The sequence below is a fragment of the Triticum urartu genome, chromosome 2, assembly GCF_003073215.2.
Source record: "Triticum urartu cultivar G1812 chromosome 2, Tu2.1, whole genome shotgun sequence".
Taxonomy (NCBI): Eukaryota; Viridiplantae; Streptophyta; class Magnoliopsida; order Poales; family Poaceae; genus Triticum; species Triticum urartu.
The window spans coordinates 111,912,461-111,924,189 of NC_053023.1; the positions used below are offsets into that span (position 1 = coordinate 111,912,461).

At 44.9% G+C, this 11,729-nt stretch overlaps 1 protein-coding gene across 4 annotated transcripts; it reads left to right on the forward strand.

Annotated features, from left to right (window-relative positions):
• Positions 1–3,173: 3,173 nt before the first annotated feature.
• LOC125536204 (calmodulin-binding transcription activator 2-like) lies at positions 3,174–11,479 on the forward strand. Of its 4 annotated transcripts, XM_048699382.1 has the most exons (13): positions 3,174–3,424; positions 3,814–3,933; positions 4,690–4,805; positions 5,469–5,557; positions 5,709–5,751; positions 6,407–6,560; positions 6,677–6,796; positions 6,883–7,214; positions 8,154–8,492; positions 8,756–9,441; positions 9,519–10,095; positions 10,621–10,962; positions 11,188–11,479. In XM_048699382.1, exons 1-13 carry the CDS (start codon positions 3,382–3,384, stop codon positions 11,305–11,307), a joined length of 3,081 nt encoding a protein of 1,026 aa, XP_048555339.1. In that variant the 5' UTR covers positions 3,174–3,381; the 3' UTR covers positions 11,308–11,479. The 4 variants fall into 4 exon arrangements, with proteins under 4 accessions (XP_048555339.1, XP_048555340.1, XP_048555341.1 ...); XM_048699383.1 differs by lacking the exons at positions 3,174–3,424; positions 3,814–3,933; positions 4,690–4,805; positions 5,469–5,557 and having other exon boundaries at positions 6,648–6,796; XM_048699384.1 differs by lacking the exons at positions 3,174–3,424; positions 3,814–3,933; positions 4,690–4,805; positions 5,469–5,557 and having other exon boundaries at positions 6,407–6,487.
• Positions 11,480–11,729: the final 250 nt, after the last annotated feature.

Below are 11,729 nucleotides of genomic sequence, written 5' to 3' on the forward strand. Positions count from 1 at the left end.
CAAGTAAGGACAGTACCCAAGCACCGGTCCACCCACATATCAAATTATCAAAGTACCGAACGTGAATCATATGAGCGTGATGAAAACTAGCTTGACGATAATTCCCATGTGTCCTCGGGAGCGCTTTCCTTTATATAAGAGTTTGTCCAGGCTTGTCCTTTGCTAAAAAAAGGATTGGGCCATCTTGCTGCACCTTATTTACTTTTATTACTTGCTACCCATTACAAATTACCTTATCACAAAACTATCTGTTACCAATAATTTCAGTGCTTGGAGAGAATACCTTGCTGAAAACCGCTTATCATTTTCCTTCTGATCCTTGTTGGGTTCGACACTCTTACTTATCGAAAAGGCTACGATAGATCCCCTACACTTGTGGGTCATCAGTCCCGAGCTGTGCGTCTGAGGTTGATGGTAGCAGGAGACAGGGAACACAATGTTTACCCAGGTTCGGGCCCTCTTGATGGAGGTAAAACCCTACGTCCTGCTAGATTAATATTGATGAGTATAGGGGTTACAAGTGTTGATCTACCACGAGATCATAATGGTTAAAACCCTAGAAGTCTAGCCTATCTGATTATGATTGTTCTCTCTCTCTACGGACTAAACCCTCCGGTTTATATAGACACCGAAGGGGACTAGGGTTGTACATAGTTGGTTACAGAGAAAGGAATCTTCATATTGGGACGCCAAGCTTGCCTTCCACGCCAAGGAGAGTCCCGTCCGGACACGGGTGGGAGTCTTCGGTCTTGCATCTTCACAGTCCATCAGTCCAGCCCACGTACCATAGTCTGGATGCCCCAGGACCCCCTAATCCAGGACTCCCTCACCTGGTAGTTTCACTGCTGGTCACTCGAAAACAACTGTCGTTGTCGTCGACTGAAGCTGAGTTGTTGTTGCCGGCACGCTTGTGCTTCGAGTGACTTCTAGAGCTCCTCCAGACGAGTGCGCTCAGGCAAATTGGCTTGGCGCATGGCTTCCAAGGCCTGAGCCTTGGGAGTCGCCCCGATGATGGGTGTCCGAAGGGCCTGCTTGTCCTTGTGCTGCAAGTCCTCCCTCTGCTGCTGAGAGAGAGGCTCGGGGTAGTACTCGTCGTTGCGGCGGTTCTCGCCGTTGCCGATGTCGTCTTGCGACGGGCCATCGCCCCCCGCACCATCGTGGGTATACCAAGGGGGACATGGCGGAATTGGCCATCAGCACCTCTGCAGCGGGGTCACTGCTTCGCACTCAGATCCATTGTCCGAGTCGCCATGAAGGGAGGCGAACAAGTCGAGGACGGGCTTGTTGGGCTCGATCAACGCGATTTGCGGGGGTCGCAACCTGAAGGGCCACCGCATGCCTGATCCACCGCTGGAGCCGCGAGCGCCCAGAACGCTTGCGACGACGGCCAGCGGAGCGGAGAGATGCCAAATGGTATGGGACTGATAGCTGTCGAAGGAGAACGCCCAACGTGCTCGCGCGGAAATGCGCTGCGCCACGGACATGCAGCGCCTCGATGTCCAGCGGGGCCTCTTGGAGCCACGCTCAACCATCAACGATGAAGCTGAGGGCGCTGAAACGGATCTCGCCGCCAAGTGTCAGTGTGCCGTCAGAAACCATGATGAAGGTGGAAAAATCGCAACTACGCCGGAAGTCGCTAGGCGCTAACCCCACGGTGGGCGCCAACTATCATGGCTATAAGTCTGACAATAGTGTATAGGGGTCCGAATTAGAGGGCAGAGCCTAGCCACAGCGCAGCTGTTACACTTGGATTTACGAGTTCAGGCCCCTCGCGGTGGAGGTAATAGCCCTATGTCTCGGTGCTCTGGAACTGATTGATTGGAGTGTATGGATTATAATGGATTGTGAACCCTTTCCACAGAGCAAGGGGGCTTATATAGAGTGCGCCTCTGCCTCATGAATGCTGTCATTACCAAAGGGTTTAAGGGTGTCCGTTACTGGTAACGGGTGTATTAACTACACTTGATAAGGGTGGATGCACATCCTGACCGTCGAGATTCCGGGAGGTCTCCTGGTTTTCTTTGCCCGAGTGTTGACAGACTCAGTCGAGTGAAGAAGGCCGGTTGAATGGAGCGCTACCCTCCGAGTGGTTGGTACCTTTTGAGTGAACATCTGGTAGCAGAGCATCTAAATGTTGGTCTGGCCCTGGGGCCCAGTATAAAGTGTATGATGTCCTAGGGCAGGGTCTGCGGGTTAGGCCTGTTACCCTAGTATATGTCCCCATCAGGTGGGAAGTTGCAGCTGAAAATTTGATGTGTCATTTCCCCTAAAATAGACACCAGAAGCTTCCCAATTAAGATAATGGTTTTGACCGTGTATTCCTTTTGACTGCTCTAATGATTTAACATTTGTGCTAGCATGGTCATGATCTGACCCACAACGCCTCCGCTAAATAGCGATCATCCTCGACGGCCACAACTGACCCCCCCCCCCCCCCCCATGACTTTTTTTCCGATAAAGAAAAATACTCCCTCCGTCTCTAAATATAAGTCTTAGATTTCAATAAAAATTACATACGGAAGTATATAGACATATTTTAGAGTGTAGATTCACTTATTTTGCTTCATATATAATTTTATACAGACTTATATTTAGAAATCGGAGGGAGTAGTATCCATTTCTAGAGAGCTAGCTCAAGTCCCGCTGAACATCTCGGAATAGTAGATAGGCCCTACATGCAAACATTCTTTCACTCAAAATGGCAAAAGAAATGCTAATCATACGCACCTATGCACATTAGATACCGAAATGCGCGCATGACGCAGCATGCGGTGCACGTGGTCCATGATCATGCGGAGGGCAATCCCAAACCCGCTTTATCCCGCAAGAAACACCCCCCCCCCCCACCCCCACCCCCCACCCAAAACCATGACTACGTGGTCCTTAACCCGGGAGGGGCAGCACGGTAACTTCAGCCCCGCTAGTCGCGTCGCCGTCAGACCCGTCGTCAGCCGCGGCGGCCACCGCGGGCAGCAAACGACCAACCGCGGGCTCGGGTCGGGTTCCGCGACCCTTCTCTTCCCGGCGCCCGGGTTCCGCGATCCTAACCAGAGTTCAGCGCTAGCGACGACGGGAGCCCCACCTAACCCACAGGCCCAGACCGCCGTCCAAGCCGGGGCAACCGCGTCATTTCCCCACAGCCTTCGCACAGCCTTCCGCGGCTCCGCTGCCTTTTTCCTCCCCCCCCCCCACTCTCTCCCCCCGAAGCAAAATATTCCAATCCGACGGCGCCCTGCCCCGAGCCGAAGAATCCCGTGAAGCCGCCCCGCCGCTGCCCGGATAAAAATTCCCCCCCATATCCCCCTCGGGAAGCGAGCGATTGGAGCGGGGAGGAGTGACGACGACTGAGGAGCGGCGGAAGGGACCCGGCCGGATCATCGCATGGCGGAGATGCACAAGTACGGGCTGTCCAACCAGCCCCCAGGTGCGGATTCGCCCCTGTGCTACTGCGGCGGTTGATCCGTACGCCCGTCTAGGGATTTCGCGGGGTTTTGCCGGTTCGCTGGCGGAAGTTTTCGGTGATTTTATCAGGGTTTTTGTGGGGCCGTGCGGGGAGATTTAGGGCTACGCCTTCGAGCGATTCCCCTGGGTTGCGAATTTTTGGAGGCCGCTTCGTTTCTGTGGGTTTAGAATTTAGAATTTGTTTCTAGCGCCTTCTGTAGACTCGCAGTTGATTCGGGGGCTGGATTAGGAAAACTAGTCGGAGCATGAACGAAACCTAGACGGCATGATAGAGTGTTAATGAAGGCGAGTTTTGAGTGAGTTACTACTGTTGTTGGTTACTGACTGACTGATGTCGCTGTTAATTCGCAGATATCCCCCAGATACTGCAGGAAGCTCAGAATCGATGGCTGCGACCCACAGAAATCTGCCAAATACTGTCGAATTACAAGAAGTTCTCCATTGCGCCCGAGCCGCCAAACAGGCCTCCAAGTATGCCTTCTCCTTATTTGGAATTTCGGACCAACTTCATAGAAAACGTTGATACCACAATGGTTATTTATCCTTTCTCACCCATTCGGCTTGATGGTGTAGACTTGTGTTCTAGGGTTCTGTGCTCGTCAACTTTTTTTTTTTTGTATCATGGAAGCTGCACGCGGATATTCTAAAAGTCCAACTTATTGAGGTCCTAGGAAGTGCTGTTTTGTTAGGAATTTTCCGATTTCAGTCAGCAGTTCCAAAGAGTCTAAAAACCTTTTAAGATTGGTATTAACATGCTACAGCTCGGAATAATAATCCCCTAAAGGGAATATTCCCCTCATCTCGCATAAAAAATGTGTCTTAAGGCTGCCATTGCATCAAATACGCAGATCATAATCCAGGGAGTAACCTTTTAAAGCATCAACCATACGAATTGGCTCCTTTAAGTTTAAAAGATGAGTGATCATGCATCCATTAATCACTAGTCATTTCACAATGGGGCTAGACAAATAAATGGCATGTGACCAGGTTGCGTATGCTACTACTTGGATTTTCAATTATTTTGTGCTCTTATACTTCCATATGAACTCCCTGTTTGTAGGGATAAGTGGCATGCTTATTACTGTTTCTTGGTTTCTTTTTCCTTTGTATCTTGTGTGATGTATAACCTGTACCTGCTTGATTTGCACCTGGTAAGTACATGTTGGTCATTTTACGAAATGACATACCAATACTGATACGCCTTTCTTATCCATGTCATTCTTGTAGGTGGTTCACTATTTCTGTTTGACCGGAAAATATTGAGATACTTCAGAAAGGATGGACACATCTGGAGAAAGAAGAAGGATGGGAAGACAGTTAAGGAAGCTCATGAAAAGCTGAAAGTATGTACAAGCTCTTCCACAGAGGACTTCCTTTTCTATGTATAATTTGAAAACACCAGACAAATGAATAAATGATGGATACTGTTGTTGACTTCTTCATGAATCACTTCAAGTCAACAAATCCTATAGTATCACTGTTCTCTAAACATTTATAGTTGTTCTATACTGCTCTACAGGCTGTCCTATACAAACTTTACCCATCCCTATTCATGCGAGATTGCCGTTTTCAGTCTCCAAGCTACAACTTAAAGAAACATCAGAATATGTCCGTAAAGTTATTGGAAAATACATACATTTTGAACTATTAATGTCATTGCTCAGAAACTCGGAAGTTTGAAAAGTTTTAAAATGTTTTCCTTGATGACATCTTTATGTAACTAAAAGAAGTAATCATCTACTCCCTCCGTCCCATAATATAAGATCGTTTTGCAAGCTAAAACAGCTTCAAAATGAGCTTATATTGTGGGACAGAGGGAGTAACTTTCTGTATCTCTTGTCTTGAAGCTTTGATAGCCCGCAATTTTTCTACACTTAAGCTTTCTATTGATGAAGAAAATTATGTGGTGTGGCCCAAATAGTTGCAATAATTTTATTGTAGTTCTCTGTTGTTCTTTTCTTGTGGCCTTATTACTACAACGGTGAAACTGAAGCTTATCCTTTTAGGTTGGCAGTGTTGATGTACTTCATTGCTATTATGCCCATGGGGAAGAGAATGAGAACTTCCAGAGGCGGACCTATTGGTTGTTAGAAGAGTAAGTGCTGAATAATGCAATGATTTCTTTGAGTATAATGTAAATCAGTTTCCAAAGCCAATTTGGATAGTCTAATGATATCTGAAATGATATCACAACAGAAGCATGATAACATGCCATGATGATAATGATCTCCTATTTTTTTCCCCAGGGGTTTCATGAATATTGTTCTTGTGCACTATCTTGAAATCAAGGTACGTGTAGTTTCATGTGTGATGAACTTTTTGACTTTGTTTTGTAAGTTTGTGACCGTATCAACTGAAAACTTAGCATGCATATTAGTACCAACTTTGCTGGTATGCAGTGCCCCCCCCCCCCCCCCCCCCCCCCCCCCACCCACACACACAAACAAAGGAACGGAATGAATATCTACAGGGCACCACACACACACTGTGACTATCATAGTGCAAATTATAACTTCACTCCATTAATATGTTCTGCATGAGCGTGTGTGTGTGGAGGGGGGGAGGGGGTTGAGAATAATGTACTCTCTCCTGTCGTCTCTTTAAGTTTCATGCACCAACCAGTAGAACCGAAAGTCTGAACTGATGGAGAAGGTTGGGCAATCAACATATGCTTCAAGACCCCTCTCACGTGTGGCATGATTGCATGATTAAGCCTAGACATGGACAGAAAGAGGCAAACAATTCTTTCATTTAAATTGCGAAAGCTTAGACTTTAACCTCTGACACCATATTAAGTTTCCTGCACCAACCAGTAGAACGAAAAGTCCGAACTGATGGAGAAGTTTGGGCAATCCACATATGCTTCAACAGTCTCTTTGATTTACCACTTCATTTATGAATATTGCTTTCCTTTATCTGATGTTGTAAGTAAAAATGGTTTCAGGGTGGCAAACAAAGTTTCAGTCGTTCGAAAGAAGCTGAAGATAGTCCTGCTTGTTCAAACTCTTTTGCTAGTCAGAGCCAGGTAGCCTCCCAAACTATGGATGCTGAAAGCCCATATAGTGGACAGATTTCGGAATATGAAGATGCTGAAACAGGTCTTGCTGTTTCTCTATCTTCATTCGGCATCATCTGCACTCAGTATATATTAGGTGATGCATATTCAATAACGTAATTTCTTACAGTGTATCTAAAGCAAAATTCGGTGCCACAGATAATTCTCGAGCAAGCTCCAGATACCACCCTTTCGTTGAGATGCAGCAGCCTGTGGATGGAGTCATGATGGATAATCGGTTGGGTGCTCCAGCTCCAAGTACTTCCGTAAATAATCTAGGCAAGATTATGTTCTACCTTCCGACTTCTGAGCTATTCCTCTAAATATTGACTTCTGGCTCAGATTTCGTTTTATAAACATTGCAGGTTATCAGGATGAAAATCAGGCTAGCACAGCTAACATAAGCAATAATTTTGTTACTCACCATGGCATAGCTAGTGTGTTCAATGATGTTGGAGCTGGATTGAGGAGTGGTTCCAAAACTGCACTCGATTCAGTGCACTTTGGTGAGCCCTTTCCAGAATATCCAACTGGATTCACGGAGCCGACACTCTATTCTTCTGTTACCACCATGGGGTCGAACAATCTGGATGATAACTCTCGCTTGGAAACATTGATGACTGAGGCACTGTACACCAACAACCTTACTCAAAAGGAAACGGATGCACTGAGTGCTGCAGGCATGACGTCCTCGCAGGTGCTTTGCAGTTTTTTTCCGTTAATTTTCTTGTGTCATGAGATGTTTGTTTCCGTGTGGCAATCATGCAACTTCTCTACACTTGCTCTCCTTTGTGCCTACTGTAGAGTCCTTGAGACTATTTGCAGAGGTATAGGAAGGTCCTTCCTGCTGTGCTTTGTCATAGGACTACTGCACTATACTTCTGTTTATCTGATTGCACTTTGTAATTTGGAGTTCCCCTATAATGTTCCTATGAGTAATATTTAAGGGTATTATGTTTCACTGCGTTTAAGAGGCGCGCGCGCGCGTGGGGGGGGGGGGGGTATTCATTTTTCAACTCCAGTATCCATTGCTGCCTGATGTATACAATGTTCCAATGATGAATATTTAAGGGTACTATTTCACTCCCTTTAAGAATTCATTTTGCAACTCTTCAGTATCCACTGCTGTCTGATGTAAATTGCACAAGAGAAGAAGTTAATGGCAGTGGTAACATGTGCTGACCCCACACAAGAAAGGATCGGGTCCGGAATGATGATATATGCGAGAGAATTGGGGTACCACCGATTGAAGAGAAGCTTATCCAACATTGTCTGAGATGGTTTGGACATATACAGCGCAGGCCTCCAGAAGCTCCAGTGCATAGTGGACGTTTAAAGCGTGCCGATAATGTCAAGAGAGGTCTGAAGGACTGGAATATCACCAAAGAACTAGCCATGGACAGGGGCGCGTGGAAGTCCACGTGCCAGAACCATGAGCTGGTTTCGAGATCTTATGGGTTTCAGCTCTAGCCTACCCCAACTTGTTTGGGATTATTAAAGGCTTAGTTGTTGTTGTTGTGGTAACACATGCCGACCAGCTTAAGAAATTGTTTGTCTGAATAATCCCATATGTGTACTGTTTCCCAGATATGTTACTTATTTCACAATAAACTAAAATATTTCCCCAAATTTGCAGGTGCATAATGATAGCTATACAGATGGAAGCATGGGCTATCCACTATTAAAGCAGTCATCATTGGACCTCTTTAAGATTGAGCCCAATGGGTTGAAGAAATTTGACAGCTTCTCGAAATGGATGAGTGATGAACTTGCAGCTGATCTGGATATCAAATCCACTTCTGATGCTTTCTGGAGCAGTACTGAAACTGTAAATGTTGCTGATGGCTCTAGTATGAGTATACCTATGAACGAGCAGCTAGATGCATATGTGGTCAGCCCCTCGCTTTCCCAAGATCAGCTCTTCAGCATTATTGACGTTTCCCCAAGCTGGGCGTACACTGGCTCTCAAAATAAGGTTTGCAGTCTTTTTTTATTCCATTCTGCTTTTATTTTGGTAATAGGCACGATATGAACACACTGGTATGCTCTATGTTAAGCATTCTGTTGTGGACTTCTAGAAGTTATAATGATTACCATTAATCATCTTTATTCCGCTTGTCACCCCAATGCAGGTCTTAATTACCTACTAGTATGCTCTATGTTGATCGTTATGTTGACTTCTAAATGTTATAATGATTACCATTAATCATCTTTATTCTGCTTGTCACCCCAATGCAGGTCTTAATTACTGGTACATTCTTGACAAATAAAGAACATGTTGAAAATTGCAAGTGGTCATGTATGTTCGGGGATGTTGAAGTACCGGTTGAAGTTTTAGCAGATGGCTCCCTGCGCTGCTATACACCAGTACATCAATCTGGACGAGTTCCATTTTATGTGACATGCTCTAATAGGGTAGCTTGTAGTGAAGTAAGAGAATTCGAGTTTCATGATTCTGAGACCCAACATATGGAGGCAGCAGATCCCCATATTACTGGTATCAATGAAATGCATTTACATATCCGTCTTGAGAAGTTGCTTTCCCTGGGACCAGATGACTATGAGAAGTATGTTATGAGTGGTGGAAATGAGAAGTCCGAGTTAATCAGCACTATTGGTTCCCTGATGCTTGATGATAAATTTACAAACCTGTCAGCACCATCGGATGAAGAATTTTCTGCTGCACAGGACAAGAATCTTGAGAAATCGGTCAAAGATAAGCTATATTATTGGCTTATCCATAAGATACATGATGACGGGAAAGGTCCCAATGTGTTAGGCAAGGAAGGGCAAGGCGTGATCCATTTAGTAGCTGCACTTGGCTATGATTGGGCTATAAGACCAATTATTGCTGCAGGCGTACATGTGAACTTTAGGGATGTGCGTGGATGGACTGCGCTTCACTGGGCAGCGTCATGTGGAAGGTAATGCATTAATGTTTGTACCTGTCAGTATTTCATGTTTACTCATCTATGTTGAACTTACAGTGTCTATTATTTAGAGAGCGGACAGTTGGTGCCCTGATAACAAATGGAGCTGCAGCTGGTGCATTAACAGACCCAACTCCTCATTTCTTATCTGGAAGAACACCTGCTGATTTAGCATCAGACAATGGACACAAAGGCATTGCGGGTTTTCTTGCAGAGTCTGCCTTGACAAGTCATCTTTCAGCACTTACATTGAAAGAAGCAAAGGGTTGCAATGTGGAAGAAATTTGTGGATCAATTGAAGCCGATGGCTTTGCAGAACCAAGTTCTGCTCAGCTTTCTCGCCAAGATTCTCAGGCAGAGTCATTAAAAGATTCACTTAGTGCTGTTCGTAAATCAACTCTAGCTGCATCCAAAATATTTCAAGCTTTTAGGGTAGAGTCATTCCACAGAAAGAAGGTGGTTGAATATGGAGATGATGATTGCGGATTATCTGATGAGCGCACTCTTTCACTTGTTTCTCTTAAAAATACCAAATCTGGACAGAATGATATGCCGCATTCTGCTGCAGTTCGTATCCAAAACAAGTTTAGAGGATGGAAAGGGAGAAAGGAGTTTATGATTATTCGACAGAAAATCATCAAGATACAGGTATGCTCTGTTCTAATCTAACATATCCTTATCTTTTTGTATGCCTAACTCTCGTATAACCACATAATGCTGCGTATTTTCTTGTAGCACATTCATATGATTGCTGACATGACAATTAGTACTTGGTTCTTTTTAACTCTTTGTGTTTTAACTTGGGAGTTGATGTTTGTGTTTGAGGCTAGAGGCCAACTAAGTGGTTTGCTGGAACTATGCTTTCTATATGCAATGGATTAATCCGTGTTTAAATTGTTAATCAAAAAATCATTTTAATGTGGTTTATACTCGAGGCATATTTATGATACTCTGCTCCTTTTTATTTTTCGGGATAATTTGTTATTGTACTTCGAAGCTGAGGTGTGTGACTCGTGGAAATGACATGAGTGGTCTCAACTCGTGAGTTGCAGATGTTGCACTATCTTGATACGAGTAATTCTAGTTGATTACTCCAGTTGTGTTAGGCTGTCAACTACTATAAAAATGCTAATATTGCTTATGGATTATACTTCTACTTGTGTTTTTCACTAGGCTCATATAAGAGGACATCAAGTAAGGAGAAACTATAAGAAGGTAGTCTGGTCAGTAGGCATCGTGGAGAAAGTTATACTGAGGTGGAGGAGAAAGGGAAGGGGCTTGCGTGGTTTCCAACCTGACAAACAACTTGAAGGGCCGTCCTCGCAGATCCAACCTGCAGAAGGTGGATCTGCAGAAGGTGAAGATGAATACGACTTCTTGAAGGATGGCAGGAAGCAGGCTGAAGGCAGACTACAGAGGTCATTAGCTCGTGTGAAATCAATGACTCAATACCCAGAAGCAAGAGAACAATACAGTAGGCTGCAAGCCTGTGTTACAGAACTACAAGAGTCCAAGGTTGGCTTCCTTTTCCCGCAACATATTATTAGCGTCTTAAACCATCATAACATAAAAATCAAGGATATAATGTACATTCCCTCCTATTGTTTTTCCTAATAGTACTTAACTTTGCTTAAGCCCCCATCCCAGCTGGCATACACATAACTAGAGTTTGCTTCTTCAGGAGCTAACAAATTATACCGTCAACTAACTGGGATCTGTATTTTTTATTGTTTTGGACAGGCGATACAGGATAAGATGCTAAGCGATGCAGCTGGCGTCGGTGGAGGTGATTTCATGGTTGATTTGGAGGATTTGTGCGCGGATGAGCTTTTAGACACACCGATGTCCAATATTTTGTGACGTTGATGGGCTTTTACTAGACCAGTTAGGCTGTGACTTGTTCGTTTTACCAGACTAGTTGTAAATTCTTGTGCTAGATGTTCACTGCTCACCATTTGACTCAATATATAGCTAATACTGTAATACATGGGACATATATAGTTCTTCTATTAGTCACTTTATGGTTGGTTTATGCATGGGCTCCTTGGCTCCCTGGCTGCTGAATCGCGGCGCGATGTTTTCCTTTTCTTGAGAGGCTCTAGTCTAGCTGGGATGAAAGCTGTCACTGACCATGAACGCATTCTCTTCTGGGAGGTCAAACTACGGCCCATTAGCAGCTTGTGAGATCAAAACGAATAGCCGAGACCAACCATGAACCCCTCTCCCACCAAAATGAGCAAACCGAGATGGTTTCCTATCAAAATGAAGGCATGAAGGTGAAC